This window comes from Thalassophryne amazonica, chromosome 19 (genome assembly GCF_902500255.1).
Source record: "Thalassophryne amazonica chromosome 19, fThaAma1.1, whole genome shotgun sequence".
NCBI classification, from domain to species: domain Eukaryota; kingdom Metazoa; phylum Chordata; class Actinopteri; order Batrachoidiformes; family Batrachoididae; genus Thalassophryne; species Thalassophryne amazonica.
The window spans coordinates 53,340,256-53,364,447 of record NC_047121.1 but is presented as its reverse complement, the minus strand read 5'-3'; the positions used below and the strand labels follow the sequence as shown (position 1 = coordinate 53,364,447).

The window sequence follows — 24,192 nt, the reverse complement described above, 5'->3', positions numbered from 1 at the left end:
TTTTGAAACTAACAAACAAAATTGACATATTTACATCTCCATTTAGGGTTTCCTTTCTATTTCATCCAAGACACTAAATAATTGTCAAGTCACTAACCTTATTTTCAGATTTTAAAAAATTTCGACTAAAACTTAATTTCTTTCAGACGTTATATAGCAGTAGTAAAATGATTTTAAAATCCTTGTCTAACATAACCCTATTTCCCCATAAACTGCAGGAGACCAACTAAAAAGCACTGCTTATGTGAAAAGGATTTTACTAATTCATATTTATTTTGTACATTTTGCACATTTAACTGCTTTTTGTCTTCTTTTATTTTCCTTTTTTATGCTTGAGCTCGACCCAGACTGAAATAAAGGAGAAGCTGAAGGGACTTAATACACTCTTGTGTAGTTCTAAGGTATTCCTTAATAATAATAGTAAATGTTTGTTTGAATTTATTCCATATATTTCGCAATATAGTCTCAAAACAATTTTTATCCCATCATATTTTGACTTTACTCACGTCACAATTTTTAACAATGGACCTTGGGGGTCCATTGTTTTCCTTAAATTTTGACAGCTTCTATTTTTCATATATATATATATATATATATGCGGACTCACATTTTCACTTTTGTTTTGAAGGAAGCAGGACGGGAACTGGGGTTAATTTTTGTTGCTTGACTTCCTCGTTTTGTAGGAAGAGGAGAAGCGTGTGGAAGAAGAGGTTTGATTTTCAGTCAAAGAACTCTCCGATCGAACATCTCGACACGTTTGATGCTGGAAAACACTAACTTGTAGTTTCTGTGAGTATTTATTTTCAACCTTGTATCATATGTTCTGGTGGTAGACTTTATTTTGGAAGAGTTTGTACTTCTCGGTTTTCGACTGAATGGACTTTAAACAGAACCTTTAAAAAACCACAGAAATTACTTTTATGTTGCATTTATTATTCTTATATTTTAATGCTGTTCGTGCAGCCTGTTTTACATAAAGTAATAAATGTTTAGAATGACTAATTAATATTCTGTTCTGGTAATACATCGTTTTAGTCATTGATCGAGTGATGAAATTAATTTATTAATTGCAGCTTCTTAAAGTGTTTTACTTATTTGCGCTTTGGAACTTCACGTGCAGAATTTTCTGCTTTAATTAGGAGAACTTGATTAGCTGAAATAAAAATTAAGCATATGTTTTCTCAGCTTACACACGCATATATATATATATATTATATATAATTAACATATATATATATATATATATATATATATATATATATATAATTATTATTATTTATTTCTTCATCTCGTGTTCTGGAGGTGTAAAATCACTTGTGGATGTCGTCGTAGTGTAAGATAAAAGAATTCCAACCAGACTATTTGTCCTGCCTTTATTGGTTTCCTGTGGTCAGACACGTTGGCTGATGACGTAACACAAAGGGCGTGTCCTTGCCGGAACTTACAGGTGTGTTTCAGGACTTCAAAGTTAAGATGAGTTGGTGTTTACTGAGCTTAATTAGTTTAATAAATAAAATAAATTTGAAAATCTCAATAAAGAATAAAAACGGCATCAAATTAATTTGAGATTCAAACATCAAATTTAAAAACATATCATGCAAACTGACAAACATTTAAAAAAAAAAAAAAGGTCACAAAGCAAAGAATGACCTGAGACGGGGGTTGGGCTTGGAGCTCATGGCCCTAAAGTTGACAAAGCAGTTTTCTGAGTCAGGGGTCATTTCTCACAACTTCTCCCACCTTCATCAGAACTGTTCACAGTGCCTTTGAGCAAAGCTTTCAGGGGAGCAGCTCACTGTGGTCTTAAAAAAAAAAAAAAAAAAGAATAATTTTCTGTGTTTAAATATAGAGTTCACAATATTTATATGAGATTAGCTTTGTGTCAAAGGTTTTTAACAATTTTTGAGCATAATTTTTTATTTATTTTTAAAGAATATGTCAGTAAAACCCGCAACCTGATCCCAGATAAGCTGTTGAGGATGTATGTATCTCAATAAAAAATAAAAACGGCATCAAATACAAGTCAGAATGAAAACATCAACTCTGAAAACAGATCATAAAAACCAAAAAATATAAAATATGAAAAAGGTCACAAAGTAAAGAATAATCTGAGACACGATTGGACTTGGAGGTCACGACCCTAAAGTTGACAAAGCAGCTTTATGAGTCAGGACTGGTCTGAATAATTTCAGCATTTGTAGGAACCAGTTTGTTAAAACAAAGGTAGGTGCAGTAGCATGATGTTTCACTACAGAGTACAGCGTAAAAAGTTCAGGCACATTAATGCGTGAAAAACTCTCTTTTAAAAACATGCAATGTAAATTTTTATGTAAAAAAAATCATACTTTTTTTAAAACGAAAATTTCTGAATTTCATGTCCTTAATTTTACATTTTAATCCAATCTCCATGACATGAGTGCAGTAAAAAAGTTAAAGCGAGAAACAATGTCATTGTGACGTGACATGGCGCCCAATTCTCACAGGTTTGTTTGGTGGCTTCCTTCACTTGTCTCCTTCTTGCACAGTCGCTCAGTTTTTGAGAACAGCTGACTCCAGACAGATTTACAGCACCAAACTGTTTGTGTTTCTAAATGATTGACGTAAATGAAGTCCAAAACATATTCAGTATATTGGAAATGTTCATGTATCCTTCCCCTGATTTGTCTAAAGAAAACTGGCTGTCAAAGTGATGTTGTTGTTACATTAACAAGGTCAATTCTCGTGATCCAGGTAGGTCCCTGCAAAGGTTTTTTTTTTTTAATGTCATAAAATCTTCATGTTTATTCGTTTATTTATTTATCTGTCTGTCTGTTAGCAGGATTATATCAAAACTACTACACAGATTTTGATGAAATTTGCACCACAGATATTAGGGCATGGAAGAATCCATTAAATTTTGGAGGTGATCTGGATCCGAATTCTGGATCAAGATTTCACTTTATATAGGCTTTTAAGGATTACATCAAAACTACTTCAGATTCTCACCAAATGTTGACCACAGATAGATAAATTGGATTTTTTTATATATATATGTTTCAGGGTTTATATTAATTTACTATTTATTTATTTTAATGTTTGTCTATCGATGGAGAAACATCAAATTGAATTTTTTTTTTCCCATCAAAATTCTATCATGCCTAAAACTTTTGCACAGTACTGTCTGTGTTTGATTGTGTTCAAGCATTTTTATTTTATTTATGTTGTGTTGCATGAGCCATGAAGGCCTTTTTAGTTTTTTTTTTTTTTGTTTGTTTGTTTTTTTTGGTGGAGGGGATATAAATCTAACCGCATATGGTTAAAGGGGGTTGATTGTCAGTACTGTGTCCTGCTGTTCTGCAGCAGGTCCAGAGGATGGCAGAGAAGGTTCTGGTCACAGGTGGAGGGGGCTACATCGGGAGTCACTGTGTGGTGGAGCTGATTGAAGCAGGTTACCAGCTGGTGGTCGTAGACGACTTCAGCAACTCTGTCCGAGGTAACTTCCCTCACGGCACCCAGAGCACGGCACCTAACGGTAATCACATGACTGCCGCTAACGTCTGTGTGCATTTGTTCCACGGAGGAGAAGGAGATGTCCCGGAGAGCATACGCAGGATCGAGAAGTTTCTGGACACGAGAATAGAGTTTCATGAGCTCGATCTTCTGGACAAACCTGGACTAGAAAAACTCTTCAAAAAGGTTTGGGAAGACGTCCACTTCAGCAGGATGTACACCCGAGTTTGTTCACATAACTGACAAACGTATGTACCGTCTTTTCCAGAATATAAGTTGTACCTTTTTCTGTGTCATGAACTCTTTAATTTGGGATTTTTGTGCATTGTTGTAGTGTATTTTTACCTGAGGCCAAAATTTAGCTGTCAGGTATTGTGTCCATCTGTCTGTCTGTCAGCATCAGTCCAGTCCTGTTACTGCCGGGGTCTTCAAATTCACAGGGAACATTCTTGGGACTCGGACCTTTGGACAAGTTCAAAGATGGCTAACCTTGACCTATTTTAAGGGGTTCAAAGGTCGCATTCTTTCTACACACTCTTTCATTGATTATGTGCTTCCCCCCCCCCCCCCCCCAAAAAAAAAACAATAGAAAAGGTGTTTTGGACTTTGGGGGGGGTGTCTCTAGCTGAACTCCTGTGTTCTCCACCCCTGGAGCAGTGTGTGTCTACACCTGCTGTGCTCCAAGACTCGGCACTGGAAGAAGTCCTGTTTCATTCCAACCCTCTCGTTGTTGCAGCTGAAAGAGAAAATGAGTCCTTTTCCTGCAGCTGTCTGCAAAACATGCAGCAAATATGAGAATATCTAAAAAAAAAAAAAGAAAAACCTTGGTAAATTATTAATCATAATTCAAGTTATACTTGGCCTATTAACAAAATTTAAAAAGTGGTTTAGAGGTTGAAGTGTCAAGTTCAACACACATTCAAACAGACCCTCAGAGTGAAGCAGATCTTGTGCTACATCAGCTTAATTAGGTCATGTGATTTTTGACGCGAGGGCGCGACATTTGACTCCAGAGGGTTAATAACAAACTTTTGAATTTTCAGTATATACGTTGCACTGAAGTACAAGTCGCGGGGCCTCCCGAGCTTGTAAAAAAACAAAAAAACAAACAACAAAAAAAAAAACAAACGTGACTTATACTTGGGAAAATACGGTACATAGAAATTTCCTTTATAACATGATGGTAAAAATTAATATGATGATGAACTGATTAGAATTTGGTGTATCTGCTCATACTGGATCATCAGCTATACCTTATTGATTATGTTTGACTAAGCTTTTGTTGCTGTGGCATATGAGCCCATGATGCCACCAAGTGGTGTACAGCAGAAATGAGTGTATTAGTATTGTTAGAGGAGGAACTCCAGATGACTCATTGCTCATGTGACAAGAGGTTCAAACCAGATCCCAACCGATACTTCGCTTGGGCAGTAATATCAGCTGATATGAGGCTTTTACAATCATATCAGTCTCAGCGTTACTTTTCCTGATATTAAAATTTATTTAACTAATAACAATGCAGGAAACAAACACTTTGGCTGTTGGAAATGGTGTCATTAAGAAGTTTGTCCAGCAGAGGGTGCTCCTGCTCTATTGCTTACAATGCTGTCAAGCATTGCCGGGACCCCATCACCCCTTGGTTACATGGGCTACAAGAGACCAAGACAAAGTGACCAGCTGCCATTCATTTTCAGTCAGAGTGGGTGTTTTACAGCCACAGGAGAAAAGTGGCTGCTAGCTTGGCTGGGCAGAAATAGAGGATTTTATGCAAATGCTAATTGATGCGATGCAGCAACTGCCAATCAGAGCGAAGGCAGTGTGACCAAAACATGACATACGTGTTGGTTGTGTTTAGTTAATAACAAGAAAGTTCATATTTAAACTGTAGAACATTAAACCTCTGCGACATTTCTTTATCATAAGGGTTTGATGACGAAATGTTGGCTTTAGTTTTTTATGTATATATCTGTATCTGATTTTTTTTTTTCTTCTTTTCCTGTTATCATTGTGTATCAGTATCTTAAAAAAATCTATATCGGTCAGGCTCGAGTTCAAATATAGGTCTCTGCCTGGAATTTATTCTTTAACAAAAACTACAGTTAGAATGTGGCCCTGTATTACGACAAGTAGAGAATTTCTTTGTTGGATAAAATGTGCAAGTTAATCTGATAATGTTCCATTCCTTTTTTGGGATAAATGTCTCGTTATTCTTAGCTTGTACTAAAAAATATAAAAAAGGCAAAGATTAGAAATTTTGCTCTCTTTTTGACCATCTTGATTTCACTCAGTTTGACTATAATTGGTTAAATCCTTGTCACATGATTTACAGGAGGCCATCTTGTCACCCAACCCTCCTGCTGGTGTGTATGTGTGTGGATTACCAAGACGTTTTGAAAACTCTGACATCATTCTGCCAGTGCACATTATAAAATGTTACTTGTGTCTCTCTTTCAGCATTCCTTCTGCGCCGTGATGCACTTTGCTGGTCTGAAGGCTGTCGGCGAGTCGGTGGAGCAGCCGTTACGCTACTACAGGGTCAACCTGACCGCCTCCATCAACCTGCTCGAGGTCAGCTTTCTCACGTGCTGAAACATCTGAGCGGTTGGAAGAAACAAATTTAACACAGCCAGTTTTCTATTTCATATATTTTGTTGCAATAGTTGCTCATTTTCATTCAGAAAATTATAACTGTGCATTAATAAACCCAGAACAAAACAAAAAAATAGTTCAGTAAATGTTGGCAGGTAGAATAAATGTAAAAAAATAAAAATAAAAAATCCAGATTCAGCAAATGAGTGTTATAATATGAGCAGGTCTTAGATGAGCCGCTCTGACCCTCATCTGTCTGCGTGCTGAATGTCGGTGTGTTTATATTGTTTGGTTAATTAGGACCCTGGACTTTGGCGCTCACTGTGCGTCTGCCTGGTTGCTGATTACACGTGTGTGTGTGTGTGTGTGACATGTTTGTGTTTCCCAGGTGATGGAGGCCCACAAGGTGCACAGTCTGGTCTTCAGTAGCTCAGCCACCGTCTACGGAGACCCTCAGCATTTACCCATTGACGAGCACCACCCGGTGGGCAACTGCACCAACCCCTACGGCAAGACCAAGTACTTCATCGAGGAGATGATCAAGGACCATTGTAAGGCTGAGAAGGTACTGACCAGGCGGTGGGAAAGAAAATATTTAAATGTGACACTTTTCTCCCATTTAACAGAAGCACAGATGTCTTGGACTGGTCACAATGAAAGTCCACTCTGACAAATTTGTGAACACAATTTGAGAGTAATAAGTCTTTTCTTTTCACAGATGAACTCTTCTGTGTTTTAAGTCCATGCATGCCTGGTTATTGATGATTATCTCTGTCCTAGCAGGACTGGAACGCTGTGCTGCTGAGATATTTTAACCCAATTGGTGCTCATTCTTCTGGCCTCATCGGTGAGGACCCTCAGGGAATCCCCAATAACCTCCTGCCGTATGTCGCTCAGGTGTGTGGACCTTCTGCCGCATGCACAGACGGCTCACAAAAAGCTTCTCCTCATCATTACATATCGGTTTACTTTTGGTGGAAGGAAACTCAATCTAACGAGATAAAAGCTCCACCAAAGACCGACAGCTCTCTGACTGCACTTTTAGTTTGACCATTTGTTTGTAAAAAATAAATAATAAAAATCCAGATTTGCTTCAAAATTGAATTGATTCTTTTTGACTCAAATTGAGCTCTGCAGGTTTTTTTTTTTCTTCAAATATCATTTATTCTGATTGAACTCTGATCAGATTTTTGAGGTTTCCTGTTGACAAACAGCTGTGAGCACATAACCTCACTGGTGGAAGTAATGACACAAATTTTATGGTTGTAAAAAAATAAAAGCGTTCCCTCGTGATGAGCCAGACATCACTCTCGTTAACAAAAGGGCATTGACCTTTTTTGTGTTTTGGTTCTTTAAAACTCTCCAAAACTCAGGAGCAGATCAGACTGCCGTATGTTCTTTTTCATTTTCCACCTTCTTCCATCAGCTTTTTTTGGTCTGTCAGCACTACGTATTAAAACTACTGTGTTGAACAAAATTTTAAATGTCATACGATATCTGGGCAAAGTACCGACTCCACTGGGCCTCGAGGCCGCTGTAGTGATTACAGCGTTCTCCTATTACTGATTTTTGGCCCCAGCTTCTGTACTGATTTCAAAATTGAGGAACTTGTGCCCCAGTTTATTTTTTCACAACTGTAAGTTGTGCTTGTCAGGAGAAATTTTGTCCTACTCGCAAATTTTCATATCTTAAAATTCAAGAACCACAAACTTTCAAAATTGAAAATTTTATGCATTAATACTGGGAGGTCAAAGCTCTGCGTGCATTTATAAATGCTGTTTTTATTGAATTCTGGGTTTCAAGCAGGAAATGTAGCAGAAGTCCTGAAATGCTCACATCGCCCACTAGATGGTGACACAAACTGCTCAAATGTACGACAAGCTCTCGACTGTTTATATGATGAGCTGACAGACAAAAATCAACTTACATTTGTGTCTCTTAGCCTTATGGGTAAATTACTTGTTAATATAGTCTGCAAAAATTAGATTACCGACTATTTTATATCTGTGTACAGATGAGTACATAACATAGCAACATGGGGTATCCCCTATCAAAAAATAGTACTGATAGGTATATAAAAAGTAAACTGGAAGTATACTTGAAATATACTTGCATGTACTACTTTTTGGTAAGGGATTTCTTAACATTTTAATAAACTTAAAAAAAGAACAAAAAAACAAGCTCATACTCTGATCTCAGTGGAAGTTGACAGTCATAAATAACTCTTGACAATCAGTGAAATTTTATGCAAATCCAGACCGCATTTGCTGTTCATGTTAATATTCTGTCTCCTAGTTGGATGCAGTGGATTATTTGTTGTAATTCCACAACATTTTATTTTTAATACAGGTTGCCATCGGGAGGAGGAGGTGCCTCAGTGTGTTTGGGAATGACTACGACACCCTCGATGGGACAGGTGACATCATCTGTGCATGACATCATCAGTACGTGACGTCTGTTGACAGACCTCCTGTAGGTTGGTTTTGGAGTAACGACTTTGTCTTCGTTGCCAGGTGTGAGAGATTACATCCATGTTGTTGATCTGGCAAAGGGACACATAGCGGCGCTGAAGAAGCTGAAGGACAACTGCGGCTGCAGGGTATAGTCTCACCTCTTTCCTGTGTACACACACACACACCTCAGGTGTGTGTAGGTGTGTTTGCATGTGTGTGAACGTCATCTGTGTTTGCAGGTGTACAACCTGGGCACTGGAACGGGCTACTCTGTGCTCCAGATGGTGACGGCCATGGAGAAGGCTTCAGGGAAGGAGGTGAGTGACGGCAAAACATTTCTCAAGATCGTGTTTTCTTCTGGGTCACTGAGGGACGAAATATTGAAAATGGTTCTCTGAAGGTTCCAGTTACACCCGGGGTTAGGACCACAGTGCTGCAGGTTCAGGTGTGTGCACACTGCATTCACTCAACTGTCGCAGGGAGGGGAAAAAAAGGGGTTTGGTGATGTGTAGCAAAATGAAAATCAGTCACAAGTCCGCGACTCTATAATTCTGTGACTGCTTTTAAAGAAGCGAGCGACAGAGGTGCGAATGTCGGGAACATCGCAGTGATAACAGAGGGAAAAAACAGTTTTGTGACGTATGCAAAATGTGCACATTTTGTAGCAGAGTTGCGATCACATACCACACAATCTCTTTTCGCTAAGTTGCCAGACAGAAAGTATCAGTTATTTATTTCCTGTATTTTCCAGAGGGGTTTTTTTTTTTTTTTTACTGGTTTGGGGAGTCCTGTGATTTATCCTCCAGTGCAGCTTGTAAACTGATAAATCATGCATTCATTATTAATAATAAAAACTATTTATATCAGACTTTCCCAGGAATCAAAATGTGAAACAAAACAAACTGTAGTATAAAATAATAAATTCTGATAACAAAAGTAGACTATAAAAATCCAAATTAACGAGCTGATCAAACAGAAAAAAAAGCTGTCTTAATATTTTATATATAATATACCAAAATTTTACAGAACTGTGATGTTTGTTTTTGTTAGTTGACTTTTTTTTTCTTGTTTCTGAACAAAGGATGACAGTCTTGTAAAGTCATGCCACATGTGCACAACTGTCCTGCAACAATGGTGCCACAGTCGTTCATATGTTGTGTGACTGCAACGTTTATACCCCCAGACAAAAAAAAGTAAATAACATTGCCGACAGTATTCTTCAGGGGGATGTGACTCTGAAATCACCAGCACTTGTGTCTCTATGTGAACGAGAGTCGTGTCCATAAGTATTTGGACAGTGACAGTGTGTTGCCTCCTTGTTTCACCACAGATTGAAATGAAACTGTCCACCATGTTGGCAAAATGACAAACAGTTACTGTCCAAATACTTACAGACCCGACTGTTCCTGTTCTTGAAAGAGGAAAACATGACTTGAATTCTTCATCCTGAACTCGGGGACATAAATACTGAGAAAGCTGCTGTGACGTTCCAGACGTGGAGAACTGATCGAGGGCCGAGGACCTAAAATCTAATCAATGTTAATTCCTCCTCTGTTTAGATCCCGTACAAGATTACGTCCCGCCGGGAGGGAGACATCGCGTCGTGCTACGCTGACCCTCGTCTGGCTGAGAAGGAGCTCGGCTGGAAGGCTGAATTTGGCCTGGACAAGATGTGTAAGTACCACATGAGGATACTCTTCTAAAAGCATTTCTAAAAAAAAAAATTTTCTTGTGTTCCTGTCATGATTTTTGTCTCTTTTCAGGTGAGGACTTGTGGCGTTGGCAGTCCATGAACCCCAGCGGATTTACCAACGGGACGACGACTTGATGTAGCTTGTTGTTGTTAAATCGGTGGATAAAAACAAACCTTCGGATTCTTAATTTTTGAGACCTCAGGAGAGCCAGAGGGGTTTGTTTCCTCCTGGTTCTTTTATCAGCGTCAGTAGTTATGTAGTAATTCTTGTTTTTTCTCTCTTCTGTTTAATGACCCACAAAGGTCCTTTCTTTGTTTGTGTTTTAGAATTTAGTTTCTCCAACAACACAGTCATCTGTGAGCTGTTACTGAATAGAATTTTTAAAAATAAATTAATTTCTGACTGAAGAAGTGAAAGCCTGTGTTTCTGTTTCGTTCTTACAGCGCGATCGCACGACTGCTCGTGGTGCTGAGTGAATAAACGCTGCCCCGCCACCGTGCTTTAACCGCTGCCGTTGACTGTGAAAAACAAACCAAACCCGTCTTAATGGTTGAATCACTTATAACTGAGCAGTTGCATTAGCTAGCAGCTAGCATTGTAGAGTTGGTGGGGTTGGAGGTAATCTGATTGGGTCAAATGAAACCATGGAAGGACTCACCTCAGTCTCTTGGGTCCACTGATGGTTTTCCAGAAAACTCTATATTGACAGATGTGGAGCGTTAGACTGTTCATAGCAGTTGTGAAGTCAACATGATACGTTTGACTCCGCCAACAGTGGTTGGTGTTACCATGCGGCCGTGCCAACCACAGTTAACTGTTAACTTTCAAATGCTGTTGCCGGTGATCATGTTTAGCGTAATCACACGTGTTAACACTAAACAAGTTTCTTGCAATGTGACCATTCAGTGGTGAAACCCAACATCTTGACTAAATCATGTCCAGCACAAATAGTGGCACACTTCCACCACTGGAAGTCCAGGAATTCCTGGAAAATTGTGACTACAAATGTTAATATACACTATGAAGACAAATTATTTCCTATGGAAACACCATTTTAATATTTTTTTTTTCTAATATTTTGTACACCTCATTGACTTTAGAAATGTTGAAATGTTGTTGATGGTCAGATTTTGCAGTATTTGCTGATGTCACATCCACCAACTCCCAGAACTGTTTTTGGGTAAAGACTGACACTAACTTTTAGAGCAGTACCAATATGACCCAATTATTAAGTATACTATTTACAATAATGGAATATTAAGCAATTACTATATAGTAATCTACACAACTTGATGTGTTGTAATTCTGAGGTCTATAACTTTTTTTTTTTTTTACGTGTGAATTTTCATTTAATAAGTTCACTTTAACAACTCCAATCACATTAAGATATTGTTAATAATTATGCCACTTAGTGCTTCAACCCTCTTTTCTAAATGTTATCTCAGAAGTTAGTCTACGACAGTTAAAGGCAAAGTTATCTCAGGAGTCATAGTAATATACCATATGCTACAAATGGTGACAAAATAGTGTTAACATATGATATTAAACATAATAAAAGACCAGCTCTGTATAATAATATTATTATAATACCTGTTTATATCAACCCTGTGTCACTCTGACCATAGTTTGGACTGTTAGTGCAGCCAAACTATTGCTATGGGTGCAAAACAGGGAGTGTTACCCACAATTCCCTCTTGCATTTTTTTTTTATAGAATAGCATAAATCAATAGATGGGAGCTTTTTTTTTTTTTTTTTTTTAAAGCAGCACAAATTGTCATAACACGAACTATTCCAAACATGCATTGCGTTAAGGGTCCCTGAACCACTGTATCATTTTAATCTCTATCAATATTCTGGAAAAGTATTCAATTGACGCAAACGTGCAGCGGAATTCCAAAATGCTAAGGTGTCTCCTGTTGAGCTACCTGACCCCGATGTGACGTTGGCCCTGGTCTCCCCTATTAACGGCAGGGTCGTTGGGTTCTATCATGTACCTATTTTTCTGGCGACCGAGTGAGTCCGTCCTCGGAGTCCCGGCGGTGTGTTTGAAGCTTTAGTTCCAGGATTTTGCTGACGCGGGGCACTGGAGCTTTAAAAGGTCCCGTGGAGCCTCGGGCACCCGGTTAATAAACACCCACGTCAGCACAGCTCCAGCGCTCTCGCCGGGTTTCGGTCTTTTAGGGCTGAGCAGGAAGTGGCGCGGCCGCGGACCCTGGACGACCAAAAACCAGGAACGAGAAGCTGCGGAAATTAAACATGGATATGGTGACAGAACTGGGCTCGAGTGGACTGTACCGGGCGGCGGGTGAACCGTGTCACCAGTGAGTATTCGGGGTTGTTTTGTCGGCGCGGGGCGTCAGCGGGTCCTGCGCGCGGCGGAGCGGCGCCGCGTCCGGATCCTCGCCGCCGCTCCGGACCGCGGCTCCGGCCGCGGGGCGGTGTGTCGACTCCAAGCGGGCGTCGCTCCTCTGGCCGCCGCCTGGACGTGTTTGCGAGCACGGCGCGCGTCCGTGTCCATTTTTCTTTTGTGTGCCGGAGCCTGAAGTGGGCGTCGCTCCAGGACAGGCTGGGCTGATCTGCCCGCTTTTCCCTCGGAGGACTGTAGCACCACCTCAGGCCCGCTCCCCGCGCACGGCTCCCTCCGTCCGCGGAAACGTTTGGTTTGACTGTTAAAAAATCTTTAAATCGGGCGTCGTGACGATGTCGGGCGGTGCGAGCGTCGCGTCATAAAGACAAACGCAGCGGCAGCGCGAGGAAAAGAAATAGATCAGAAGCTTTTTATTAACTGACGAATTTTCTTTTTCATTCGGTATAATGTGAGATTTTCCCAAATTATCCGGTGTGATTTTTCACGTTCCGTGACCCTTTATCTCCCTCGTGAGGGGTTTTTGTCACCCGAAGCTGCTGACTGTCGGGTCGGGTGTAGCCCATTAGGAAAAGCTGGTGATTGACGGCTGGTTCAGCCAATCACAGCGCAGAATGGAGCCTCGTGTCGGTCCAGTGCGGAGACAAAGACAAATGGGACAGAGTGTGGAAGACAGGCTGCAGTGTCATTATTTAAGAAGAAGATGTGACAGTTGGAGCCATGAAGCGCGTTCAGGAGTCCGCGTGGTTGTTTTCCGCGATACAAAGTGGATAAAAATAGACTTTATCTGTATGGGCTCAGATCTGGGTCAAAAGTATCCAAGAAACTAATGGGAACACTTTTGTCAGAAGTGTTGCAAAACTTTTTTTTTTTTTTTTTTGGAAAAAAAAAAGACACAAATTTAAAGTTGAAACGACAACTTGATTTCTTACTACAATAATCAGAATAAACAAATGGATGATTTGTATAGCAGCTTTCATACAAAAAATGTACAACAATGTGTGCAAGTTTTAAGCGCATTTAATGTGACAAACTGCTAAATATAATCATTTATAAATAAAAATGAAATCCCTTATAAATTTGCACAAGTTTCGTTTTCTCCATAAGAAAACCAGGTTGTATTCAATTAAGTTTTTGTAATAAGCGCCTTGGGGCAACTGTTTGTTGTGATTTGGCGCTATATAAATAAAATTGATTTGATTTAATAGTTTTATAATCTGCTGTTGTCATGTTCCAGGCAGTCAGAGAGAGAAAAAAATAAATTAATTAATTTGTAACTTTGGAATATATCTGCTTCTTTATCAAAACTGGGGAACAACCCTCATATTTTGAGTTTTGTTGTAGTTAGAATGTTGTAATCAAATCTTATTTTAAAAAAGTAAAATGAGACATTTATTGTGCTGTATCGTAGTTCAGAGTCTAGATTATTTAAAACTGTTTTACCAACAGCTCAAGTGGATTGTAAAAGCTAAAAACATTTCCAAGCTCATTAAACATTTTAAAATAATATCGATTTTAATATAAAAGACAATTACCCAAAACAAACATTTTTAGTGAGTGCCTTTGGCTTCTCCCTTGTTTTTGGCACAAGTTTTACACCGGATTCCCTTCCTGACACAACTCTACATTACCTGGAGAGTGGACAGGGGCGGTCTTGAATCAGGAACCTTCCGCTCTGGAAACAAGTGCACTTAACCGCTTGGCCACCACCCTCACCACTGAGTGTATTTTAAAGATTTTACTTTGTATTTAAAACTTTCAATATATAATTAATTACAAAAACCCCCTGCAAATTCACAAAAAAAGTTTAAAGATTAGAGGTGATGCCGAAAGGACAACAGATTAAATTAGCTTGTAGCTAAATCTGGTCTGTGCAACACATTTGTTGTGCAGTGTCCCTGTCAAACAAATAAATAAATAAAGTGAACATTTCTTGCAAAATAATGTGTGTTGCGGAATTGGTAGCATGCTTGAGCTGGTCGTCAGCGAGCTTCAACCTCTGGTCCTCTAAAATAAAGCAAATGTTGAAGCGGAAAATTCTGCAAATGGCTGCTTAAAGGTTGTTCCAAAAGGGAGTCGTTCCCCATAGACCCTCATGTTAAATTCTCCACTTGTAGAGCAAAAATAAACATATTTACAGCCAGATACCAAAAACTGTTATGTGTGTATAGCTAGTTTTAGTGTTGTGACTAATTAAGAGTCACTTTGAGTAAAACTTCTCTGCTTCAATGAGCCGAGTCCAGAAACCCACTAGCAGCGACTGCTAGTTGCTGTAGACTGAAAGCGTCTGTCCTCGCTGAGCATCTTATTACGTCGGTCACAGATAATATGTCTCGCTGAGTGGCTAATTGTATTAATGGACCATCTAAGTAGTATGTGCTCCAGTATTTCAGTCAATTGAAATTTCCATGTTATTTAACTTGTATATTAGCACTGTTAGCAGGTATCAGTAGTTTGGTGACGTCAGCTCTGCTGTTAGCCACGGCAACGACTGAGGCAATAAGTTGGTCATAACTTTTTAGATGGCGGCGATCAGAGCTGCCCCGTGTTAGCTTCAAAACCGCTCTTCAATCAAACCTGTGTGCGATGTCACAGAGGGTTTTTCCGGTCTGTACATTTTATGCCTTTATTTTTAGTTGAAATTCATACTAGCGCGCACACACCTGTGGGTGGTCATATGATATCTGGTGTGAAGTTGCTCAGTCTGTTGTTTCTGTGCAGTTGCGTGACCTTCAGTGCTAACTGGTGCTAATGCCATCATGTTGTTGTGCAAAAGAGCTGCTCGTTCCACTCGCCCAGTGGACACATAGGACTCTATCAGAATGCAAACACATGCTCCTCTCTAAATATGCTTTACACTAAAATGCTAAGGAACCATATGTAGCAGAACATTTGCTAGTTGCGGTGGAAGAGCCGTAGAATTTCCATGGGTAATTTAACACACTGCTTTTTGTCCCCACAAACTCTACAACAGTCACGTCAAACTGGTTTAACTCCTCACCACCTAATATGATGACTGAAAAACAAATAATATAAATCAACGTTTGGAACTGAGCAAACACTGACGAGTGGAGCTCCTGTCGGGTAAACTCATATGTTAAGTGAGTTTCTTCAGCAAATCCATGATGGATCTGCAGCTCTTGATTTTTGAACCGGCTTCATGCCGGCTGCCTTTCTGAATGCAACTCCAAATTACATGGAGAATGAACATAGGTGGTCTTGAATCAGGATTCTTCTGATCTAGGACCAAGTGCACTAACCGCATGGCCACCACGCTGGAGACCTGCAGTGAAAATAAACTATGGTTTATGAAATCTGGTTCAAAATAGCAGGATTACATAGGGGTCCTTTTTTAAAAATGAACCAGTCATATTGAAAAGGATGCCATGTTACCTAGTGTGGAAAAACCTTTGACATGGCATTTTGGTTACCAATCTATAAGGACTAGAAATGTATGGTGGCCATCCCAAGGTGGTAGCTGCAGTCACCCAGGGCCAAAATTTTTAAATATTCCAATCATTTTGACAAGTATACCAGATTATTTGTCTGCTCACCAGGATTCAGGGTTGGTAAGGTTAGACCTTACCTGTGTGAAGCGCCTTGAGGCAACTCTGTTGTGATTTGGCGCTATATAAAGGAAATGAATTGAATTGAAATTGAAGCCAGCACCCGTTGGACATGCTTTTCTCTTTGAAATCCTGAGGAAAATGGGACGTTCAAGACATTGTTCAGAAGAACAGTGTAGCTTGATTAAAAAGTTGATTGGAGAGGGGAAAACTTATACTCAGGTGCAAAAAATTATAGGCTGTTCATCTACAATGATCTCCAATGCTTTAAAATGGACAAAAAACCAGAGACGCGTGGAAGAGAATGGAAAACAACCATCAAAATGAATATAAGAATAACCAGAATGGCAAAGGCTCACCCATTGATCAGCTCCAGGATGATCAAAGACAGTCTGGAGTTACCTGTAAGTGCTGTAACAATTAGAAGACGCCTGTGTGAAGCTAATTTATTTGCAAGAATCCCCCGCAAAGTCCCTCTGTTAAATAAAAGACATGTGCAGAAGAGGTTACAATTTGCCAAAGAACACATCAACTGGCCAAAAGAGAAATGGAGGAATATTTTGGGGACTGATGAGAGTAAAATTGTTCTTTTTGGGTCCAAGGGCCGCAGACAGTTTGTGAGATGACCCCCAAACTCTGAATTCAAGCCACAGTTCACAGTGAAGACAGTGAAGCATGGTGGTGCAAGCATCATGATATGGGCATGTTTCTCCTACTATGGTGTTCGGCCTATATATCGCATACCAGGTATCATGGATCAGTTTGGATATGTCAAAATACTTGAAGAGGTCATGTTGCCTTATGCTGAAGAGGACAAGACAATGACCCCAAGCACACTAGTAAACAAGCAAAATCTTGGTTCCAAACCAACAAAATTAATGCCTCGCAGATGTGAAGAAATCATGAAAAGCTTTGGTTATACAACTAAATACTAGTTTAGTGATTCACAGGATTGCTAAAAAAGCAGTTTGAACATAAAAGTTTTGAGTTTGTAGCATCAACAGCAGATGCTACTATTATTGTGAACACCGCTTTTTCTACTTTTTTTTACTAATAGCCCAATTTCATAGCCTTAAGAGTGTGCATATCATGAATGCTTGGTCTTGTTGGATTTGTGAGACTCTACTGAATCTACTGGTACCTTGTTTCCCATGTAACAATAAGAAATATACTCAAAACCTGGATTAATCTTTTTAGTCACATAGCACTACTATTATTCTGAACACTACTGTACATTTTCCTTGTAGCTACAGTAGGTGATTTTTGGATGTTTAAGGCACAGATGGGTATTTGAAAGCATCCTGTGTGCGTGCCGTGTGTGTCTCCTGCAGGCAACCTCAGAGGTGGGTCAACACTGCTGACATCACGGTGGCTCACCAAAGCAACCTGCTGAAGCAGCTGGACCAGCAGCGTCGTCAGGAGCTGTTTTGTGACTGCAGCGTGCTGGTGGAGGGCCAGCTCTTCAGGGCTCACCGCAACGTCCTGTTCGCCAGCAGCGGCTACTTCAGGATGCTGCTATCTCAGGGAACCGACAGCATGTCCGACTCGGTCAACGCCACCTTCGACGTCTTCAGCCCTGATACCTTCACCATCATCCTGGATTTTATCTACTCTGGCCAGCTGGACCTGTCCAGTCACAATGTGATTGAGGTGATGTCAGCAGCCAGTTACTTGCAGATGAACAATGTCATCAACTACTGCAAGAACTTCATCAAATCCTCCTTAGACATCAGTGTGAAAGATGACGATAGCGACCGCTGCATCGGCTTGTCTGATGCCTGCAGCTTCACCAGCGGGCCTGGAGAAGAAACGTCCGAGCAGCAGCAGCAGGGGTCCTGCCCGGTGAGCCCTCCCCCGGCGCTCTGGACCCGGGACACGACCAGATCCCAGCCTGGATACCTGGGGAAGGACTTAGACCACGAAGCTTCCGTCTCGTCTTTGAAGACTAACCCAAACAGCCCCGCTGTGGATTCAAACGCAGAGGCGGAAGATCTGCATGACCCTCATGACCCTCTGTACACCTTACCCGGGTCAGAGCGCCGGCGTGCTAAAGGGGCAGCCAGAAGGAGAACAGCCAATAACAATCGCTCAAACCAGCAAAGCGACTTTGACATACAGGAGGCCCGACTGCAGAAGGCTGAAAAGGCAGAGGAGCTGTACGCCACCCTGCCCCAGATCGTGGGTGTTATTGGGCACTTTAATAAAGGTGAGTGGATCCAGTCACACAATGTGGAACTCATGGTTTCAGAACGCTGGCGCTGAGTGGAAACGCTGATGTAGCTGACTGATCTTGCTTCCTCTTTGCAGACACCAACCAAGTTATGCGGTTCAAGTGTCCCTTTTGTACGCACACGGTCAAGAGGAAAGCCGACCTGAAGCGACACTTACGCTGTCACACTGGGGAGAGACCGTACCCCTGCCAGGCCTGCAACAAACGCTTCACCCGCCTGGAGCACCTCCGCAGCCACTTTGAGACCGTACGTTCGTTTGCACATCAGATGTGATTAGACGGGTCACATGGTGACCTCGGCTGAATTCAGACAGAGACGCTCACGTTAACAACTTAACCATCAACAACAAATATTTGGGTAAAAATTAACTTACGCCGAAATTGCTCTGCTCTTTGAGGGACCTGTTGTTTGAAGCTACGTGGATTAAAGAAACCAAGTAGCATCTGCCCTGAAAACTAGTCCACCAAACATCACTAAAATTTACAGTAGGGCTCACCAACCCTGCTCCTGGAGGTCACCTGCTCTCCACCAACCAGTAATCAATGATGTCAGGGGGGCGCAGCCAATCAAGAGCTTGGAGTCCATGGGCAAAGCAGGTTTTTGGTACCACTTAAGGGGACTAAACAACGCTTACAATGTAGTCTCAGTGTACCATGAATTACGTTAAAATGTATGGTGGCCATCCCAGGGTGGTGGCAGCTGTACCCCGGGAGGGGTCAGCATTTAAAAATGCTCCAATTATATTGAGAAGTATACCACATTATTTGTCTGATCACATGGATTGTAAAAAGGTATAGTTTGGTCTATCTGTGACTGAATGTTATGGGGTAAAAATGGCAAAAACTGTGTCAAATTATAGGTTTAGCTGAAAGGGTTCTAAAAAGGAATAGTTTACACCGTCTGTTAAACGTAGTTATGGGATGACATGTCGTAGAATCCAGTAGATGTTGACCTTGTTTGTCTATTACTTTGGAGAACAAACAGCTCAACCAATAATTTGTATCACTTCTTACCAAAAGTGGAGCAGCTTTAACTTTTGACCTCTATGCAAACTGAAATTGACCTTTGTCACCAATGTGGCTACTTTCCATTATGATTTGAGCATTATTAAATGTTGACCCCTGTGTAAGCCTACACTGACCCCTACCTGCCGCCCTCACATGGCCACCATACATTTTCTGGAGGCCATTGAGGCTGGAATGTAAGTGTTGTTTATTCACCTTAAATAGTATGATTAAGTCAAACTTTTTCTCCCTGAATTTAATGTCTTATTCTTGGCCCATGCTGCATCATACCTTGTGTTTTTTGTTTGTTTGTTTGCAGTATCCTGTTAACAACCAAACAGAAAAATGCACAAAGAGCTGCCAACTAGCAGAGCAGACAAACAGTGGGGTTTGATATGTGCAACAGTTATGAGTTTGATAGTAAAAGCACAAAATGTTTTAGTATAAATTTTTTTCTGTTTTTGATATTATGCCAAACCTGTGACCAGTAAGCAAGTATAACAGTAGTGGGCAATTAATTTTTACAAGGGGCCACATAGGGAACCTGAATTATGTCCGAGGGCCACACCATCGATAACTCGGCTGTCTCCCATTACAAATTTTACAAAAAATTACCTATTTAATAGCTTTTATAGGTAATTTTTATTATTGTAATAATATGTAAATATTTAAATATACCTAAATAAACCTCTCTAATGATTTGCAACACACAAGCTTGACATTTTTAATATATGTAATAATAATCACAGACCTCATGAGGGCCGGACAGAGACATGCAAAGGGCCGCATGTGGCCCCCGGGCCGCAGTTTGCCCAGGTCTGGAGTATAAAAAAGGAAGGAATGTGTTGCCAAGCTCGATTAGCCCCCCCGTGGATAACAAATACCAAAATACAAGCTGCTGTTCGAGTATATCTTCAAAATGTTCTGTCTTTATTACTGTGTCATACTAACACAAATGAAGTATTGTTTTCTTACATGCTGAACCCATTCATCATAAATACATTGATTTAAAATCAAAAACAAATTGAGCTTGGCACAAATTTAGATTATTATTATATATCAAACAAAGCCTCTGTAGAATTTGATGCTTTTACTATTAAATGCACACTCGTTTCATATATCTGCATCACTACATAAAAGTGTTGACAAAGAGAATAAATTATAAAAGCATTTGAGTACAGATTCAGATCTCGTCTTGCTCAGTTATCTTCAACATATAAATGAAAGCAACATTGTATTTGAGCAGCCGGCGCAAAACCCTGCAATAAATATAAATTTGTTGTGGTGTAAACTGCTGAGATTTGATGATCGCATTATAACTAGAGGATTTCTTTTACCCATCCTGATGAAACTATTGATGTTGCCTTTCCACTAGAGGGCAGAGTGGGGTTTTAAGGTTGAGTGCCTGAGAACAGCGTGGTAATCTACAACATGAAAATGTCATGAACGATCCTGCACAGATAAGTCACGTTGTAATCACTTCATATGAATATTCACCTTCCTGTAAAATTGCAAGTTCCTGTGTATTTTTGTTTTGGAGTCATTGTGCCATTAATCTTTTGCTGGACTGACTGACTCGCACACATTTTGGGGTCTACGATCCTGCTTACTGCAGCAGGGAATATTCTTTATCACTTAAGAGCATTAACAGATTTGGGCTCTTTAGGAGAGTAATATGCAGTAATGACTGCTGCTCTTCATTTTGTGTGTAATGACAGAAATTTGCTAACTACTTCACTTGTCTGTTTCCGTGCAGATACATCAAGCCAGGAAACTGGTGTGCAGGAAGTGCAAGTGTCAGCTGACGGAAGAGAGCAGTCATGTGGTGTGTGAAGGCACGCGGCGCTACCGCATGTGCAACGCGTGCATCCAGGACGTGGGTTGTGAAACCATCCCCATTGACAGTCTGGAAGGAGCCAGTGAGGAGCCAGCTCTGCTGCTGGGGGTGGACGGGGAGGAGGAGAGTGACAGCAAGAGGACCTGGATGGTTACTGATGACGATGAGCTGGCTGAAGACTCAGGTGCGGACCTCATCATCCAGCAGGTGGACGACAGTGACGAGGAGCTGCAGTGAGCAGGGACCAAAGCGTGCACATGGACTCAGCCACGTGCACAGAATGACTGTTAAAGCCATGCAAATGAATGATCAAGTCATGTAAATACTCAGTGTAAGAATTAGCCATTAGAGAAATGCAGCTGTTATTTTCACAAAGAAGATTTACATTTATGGTAAAAATGTCATAATTTTGTTAATATTCATGAAGAGATGCAGTATCCAAAGCATGCATTGTCACACTTCAGTGTGATTGTAGTTGCATAATAACCATCCATCCAGTTTCCGATCCCACTCATACCAGTTGAAGGTCACGGGGGGGCTTGAGCCCATCCCAGTGAACAGGTTACACCCCGGACAGGCCGCCAGTCTACTGCAGGACCGACACGTAGACAACCTCAGTCCCACCTGTGGTCAGTTTAGAGTCACCAGATCACCTAACCTGTATGTCTGTGGACATGGAACGAACCCACACAAACATAGGGAGAACATGCAAACTCCACACGGAAAGGACCAGGTAGGACGTGAACCCAAAAATCAGCAGTGTTAACTGCCAACCCACCAAGTCGCCTGTAATAACTCTTGCGATAGCGTTAAAATCTGAGTTGTATCTTAATTTTAATGTATGTGACAACAAAACCACAAAGATGTGGAAAAGCCCTTTTGACAGATGTATTTAGACAGTCACAGCATCGTGTGAGGTGGAAGAAAATAAAAATGACTTACTTTACTTTTGCATTACTTGGCATTACTTGGGGCCTTGACTGAAAATGTTTGGAAACCACTTTTATTTTATTTCAAATGCATGAAAAACATGTTTGCTATTTTTCAGGAAATCCCAAAATGTTCAGCTAAATAAATGCTCAGAATAGAATGGTAAGTTCTACTATTTCCACATTGATTGTTGGGATTTGTTCTCTCTGCTGTGTCTGTTTTCTGATCTTGTCTGATTATATGCACTAAATAAAGCCAATTATAATTTATGTCTTCTTTTTTTTTTTTACTTTTGACACAATAAAAATAGTTTTATACAGTTCTGTGTCTGATATTTTCTTTTCATACTATATAAATACATGATATAGTGTTTACAATACAATGTTTACCTGTAGTAATGCAGAGTTAATTGTGATTTAATGCTCATTCCTGTTTATTTTTGCTATTTTAATTTTAAAAGTTGAGAGTTCAGATTCAATCTGACAAGAAGACTCAGTTTGGCTTGTTTACTTTATCATCAAAAGGAAAAAAAAAACTTGTAATATTTTAAATAATCAGTTTATTTATTTTTTTGACGATACGACTTAATACTCTCACTGACCAGTAGGTGTCGTAGACGGGTTTCTCACTCGGTTGTTTCTTCACAGCCGCGAGGAAGGCGGGCGGAAGGTGTGTAGACACGCCCCTTTATGTTAATTAGTCAAAGTCGCCTTTTTCGTTCAGTGGGCTCAGCAGAAAGGGAGTACACGCCCTGAGGATGCACACTCCGGTACAGTAGGTGGCGGTATGCACCTATTAAATTGGTTGCGACCCGCCATTAATTAAAGGACGAAGAAAAAAAAAGCAAGAAAGGGAGGAGTGTCGGAGGTCATGTGGTCGTGGCGCTATAGTGTAAAGTGGGTCGTGGTTTTCGCGCGAAAATTTCGTTATGGAGGAAAACAAGGGAAGAAAGAGTGTTTAAGGAGCGGAGGGTTTGGAACGTGTAAACTGCTGATAAAAGCCACCACAGACTTAAGAGTCGTGGGGCTGGAGGAGGGATTATTTTGCAGGGAATACTGACAGACCCACAGAGGCTGTTCAGGTGTCCTTGCTGGTATTCCTTACTTTTAGGAATAGGAATGGAACAGGGAGAGATGATTTGGAGAAAGAAGATGGGAGTAGTACTTTGGTGTCATGGTGGGTAAAAAAAGGGATCAAAGAGGACAAGGAATGAGGGATCAGAGAGTAAGGAACAGTTTGATGTGAGATTTGAAGGTGAAGGAGGAGGTTCAGTCAGGTTGGAGATGTGAGGTTTGTTAGAGTTTCTGAATGATGGAAACTTGTTAATCGGATGCAGTTCAGAGAAGCAGAGTAAAGCTCAAACCTTGCAATCTGTTGGGAAAGCTGTCATGGCTCAGCTCGTGAGAGCGAACAGGGAAGTAAAGGAGTGATCTGTGGGATCCCTGTAACGGCTGACATGAAGGAACTCATTATTAAGAATCTAAAGCCTTGATGTGGAGCAGTTAGAAGTGCAAAGCATCTAGCCAGGAGAATCAAGAAGACAGAAACAGTCTGGATAGAATTCAGCACAAGAGCCCTGCCGAGTGAGGTGTATTTTGGAATCATGAGGTACAGGGTGAGGGAGGACGTACAAAAACCAATGTGGCACTTTAAGTGCCAGACGTTTGGCCATGTGGAAAACCTGTGTAGGGGGAGAAAAGATGTGCCAACTGTGGTGGAGGCCATGACTATGGAGAATGTGGGGAGGGAGTGAGTCCAAAATGTTTCAACTGTAGTGGAGTCCATCGTGCTGCATACTGGGGATGTGAAGTTATGAAAAGAGAAGCTGAGATTCTCAACGTAAAAGTGAAGATGTAGATGTCATATGCAGAAGCACTCAAAAGAGTTGAACCACCAAAGAAAGTTAATGGAGAAAATATCAGTCGCAAAACTGTCATTGACTGCATGGACACAGAGACAGGAAATGCTCAAAAGAGAAGGAAAGACATGGGAGGAAAAGAGGGACTTGGTTACCTTTATTGCAGGGTAATAAA

General features: G+C 40.6%; 2 protein-coding genes across 4 annotated transcripts; both read left to right on the top strand.

The window, feature by feature from the left end:
* Positions 1 to 667: 667 nt before the first annotated feature.
* gale (UDP-galactose-4-epimerase) lies at positions 668 to 10,393 on the top strand. 3 transcript variants are annotated; one of them, XM_034159742.1, is made up of 11 exons: positions 668 to 789; positions 3,340 to 3,472; positions 3,566 to 3,675; positions 5,944 to 6,057; positions 6,467 to 6,643; positions 6,862 to 6,975; positions 8,428 to 8,494; positions 8,592 to 8,677; positions 8,771 to 8,848; positions 10,091 to 10,205; positions 10,295 to 10,393. In XM_034159742.1, the coding sequence occupies exons 2-11, from the start codon at positions 3,352 to 3,354 to the stop codon at positions 10,357 to 10,359; spliced, it is 1,047 nt and encodes a 348-aa protein (XP_034015633.1). In that variant the 5' UTR covers positions 668 to 789; positions 3,340 to 3,351; the 3' UTR covers positions 10,360 to 10,393. The 3 variants fall into 3 exon arrangements, with proteins under 3 accessions (XP_034015633.1, XP_034015632.1, XP_034015631.1); XM_034159741.1 differs by having other exon boundaries at positions 3,563 to 3,675; XM_034159740.1 differs by having other exon boundaries at positions 3,560 to 3,675.
* A 1,761-nt stretch (positions 10,394 to 12,154) lies between these two features.
* zbtb8a (zinc finger and BTB domain containing 8A) lies at positions 12,155 to 22,425 on the top strand. The gene is made up of 4 exons (XM_034159708.1): positions 12,155 to 12,547; positions 17,489 to 18,363; positions 18,465 to 18,634; positions 21,149 to 22,425. The coding sequence occupies exons 1-4, from the start codon at positions 12,483 to 12,485 to the stop codon at positions 21,464 to 21,466; spliced, it is 1,428 nt and encodes a 475-aa protein (XP_034015599.1). The 5' UTR covers positions 12,155 to 12,482; the 3' UTR covers positions 21,467 to 22,425.
* Positions 22,426 to 24,192: the final 1,767 nt, after the last annotated feature.

Excerpts from the sequence above, each read along its gene's own strand:
- gale (XM_034159740.1), top strand. The coding sequence starts at position 3,352 with ATGGCAGAGAAGGTTCTGGTCACAGGTGGAGGGGGCTACATCGGGAGT. Across the intron at positions 6,976-8,427 it reads TCCTGCCGTATGTCGCTCAG|GTTGCCATCGGGAGGAGGAG; the intron begins GTGTGTGGACCT and ends TTTTTAATACAG. Across the intron at positions 8,678-8,770 it reads AGGACAACTGCGGCTGCAGG|GTGTACAACCTGGGCACTGG; the intron begins GTATAGTCTCAC and ends CTGTGTTTGCAG.
- zbtb8a (XM_034159708.1), top strand. The coding sequence starts at position 12,483 with ATGGATATGGTGACAGAACTGGGCTCGAGTGGACTGTACCGGGCGGCG. Across the intron at positions 12,548-17,488 it reads GCGGGTGAACCGTGTCACCA|GCAACCTCAGAGGTGGGTCA; the intron begins GTGAGTATTCGG and ends TGTCTCCTGCAG. Across the intron at positions 18,635-21,148 it reads TCCGCAGCCACTTTGAGACC|ATACATCAAGCCAGGAAACT; the intron begins GTACGTTCGTTT and ends GTTTCCGTGCAG.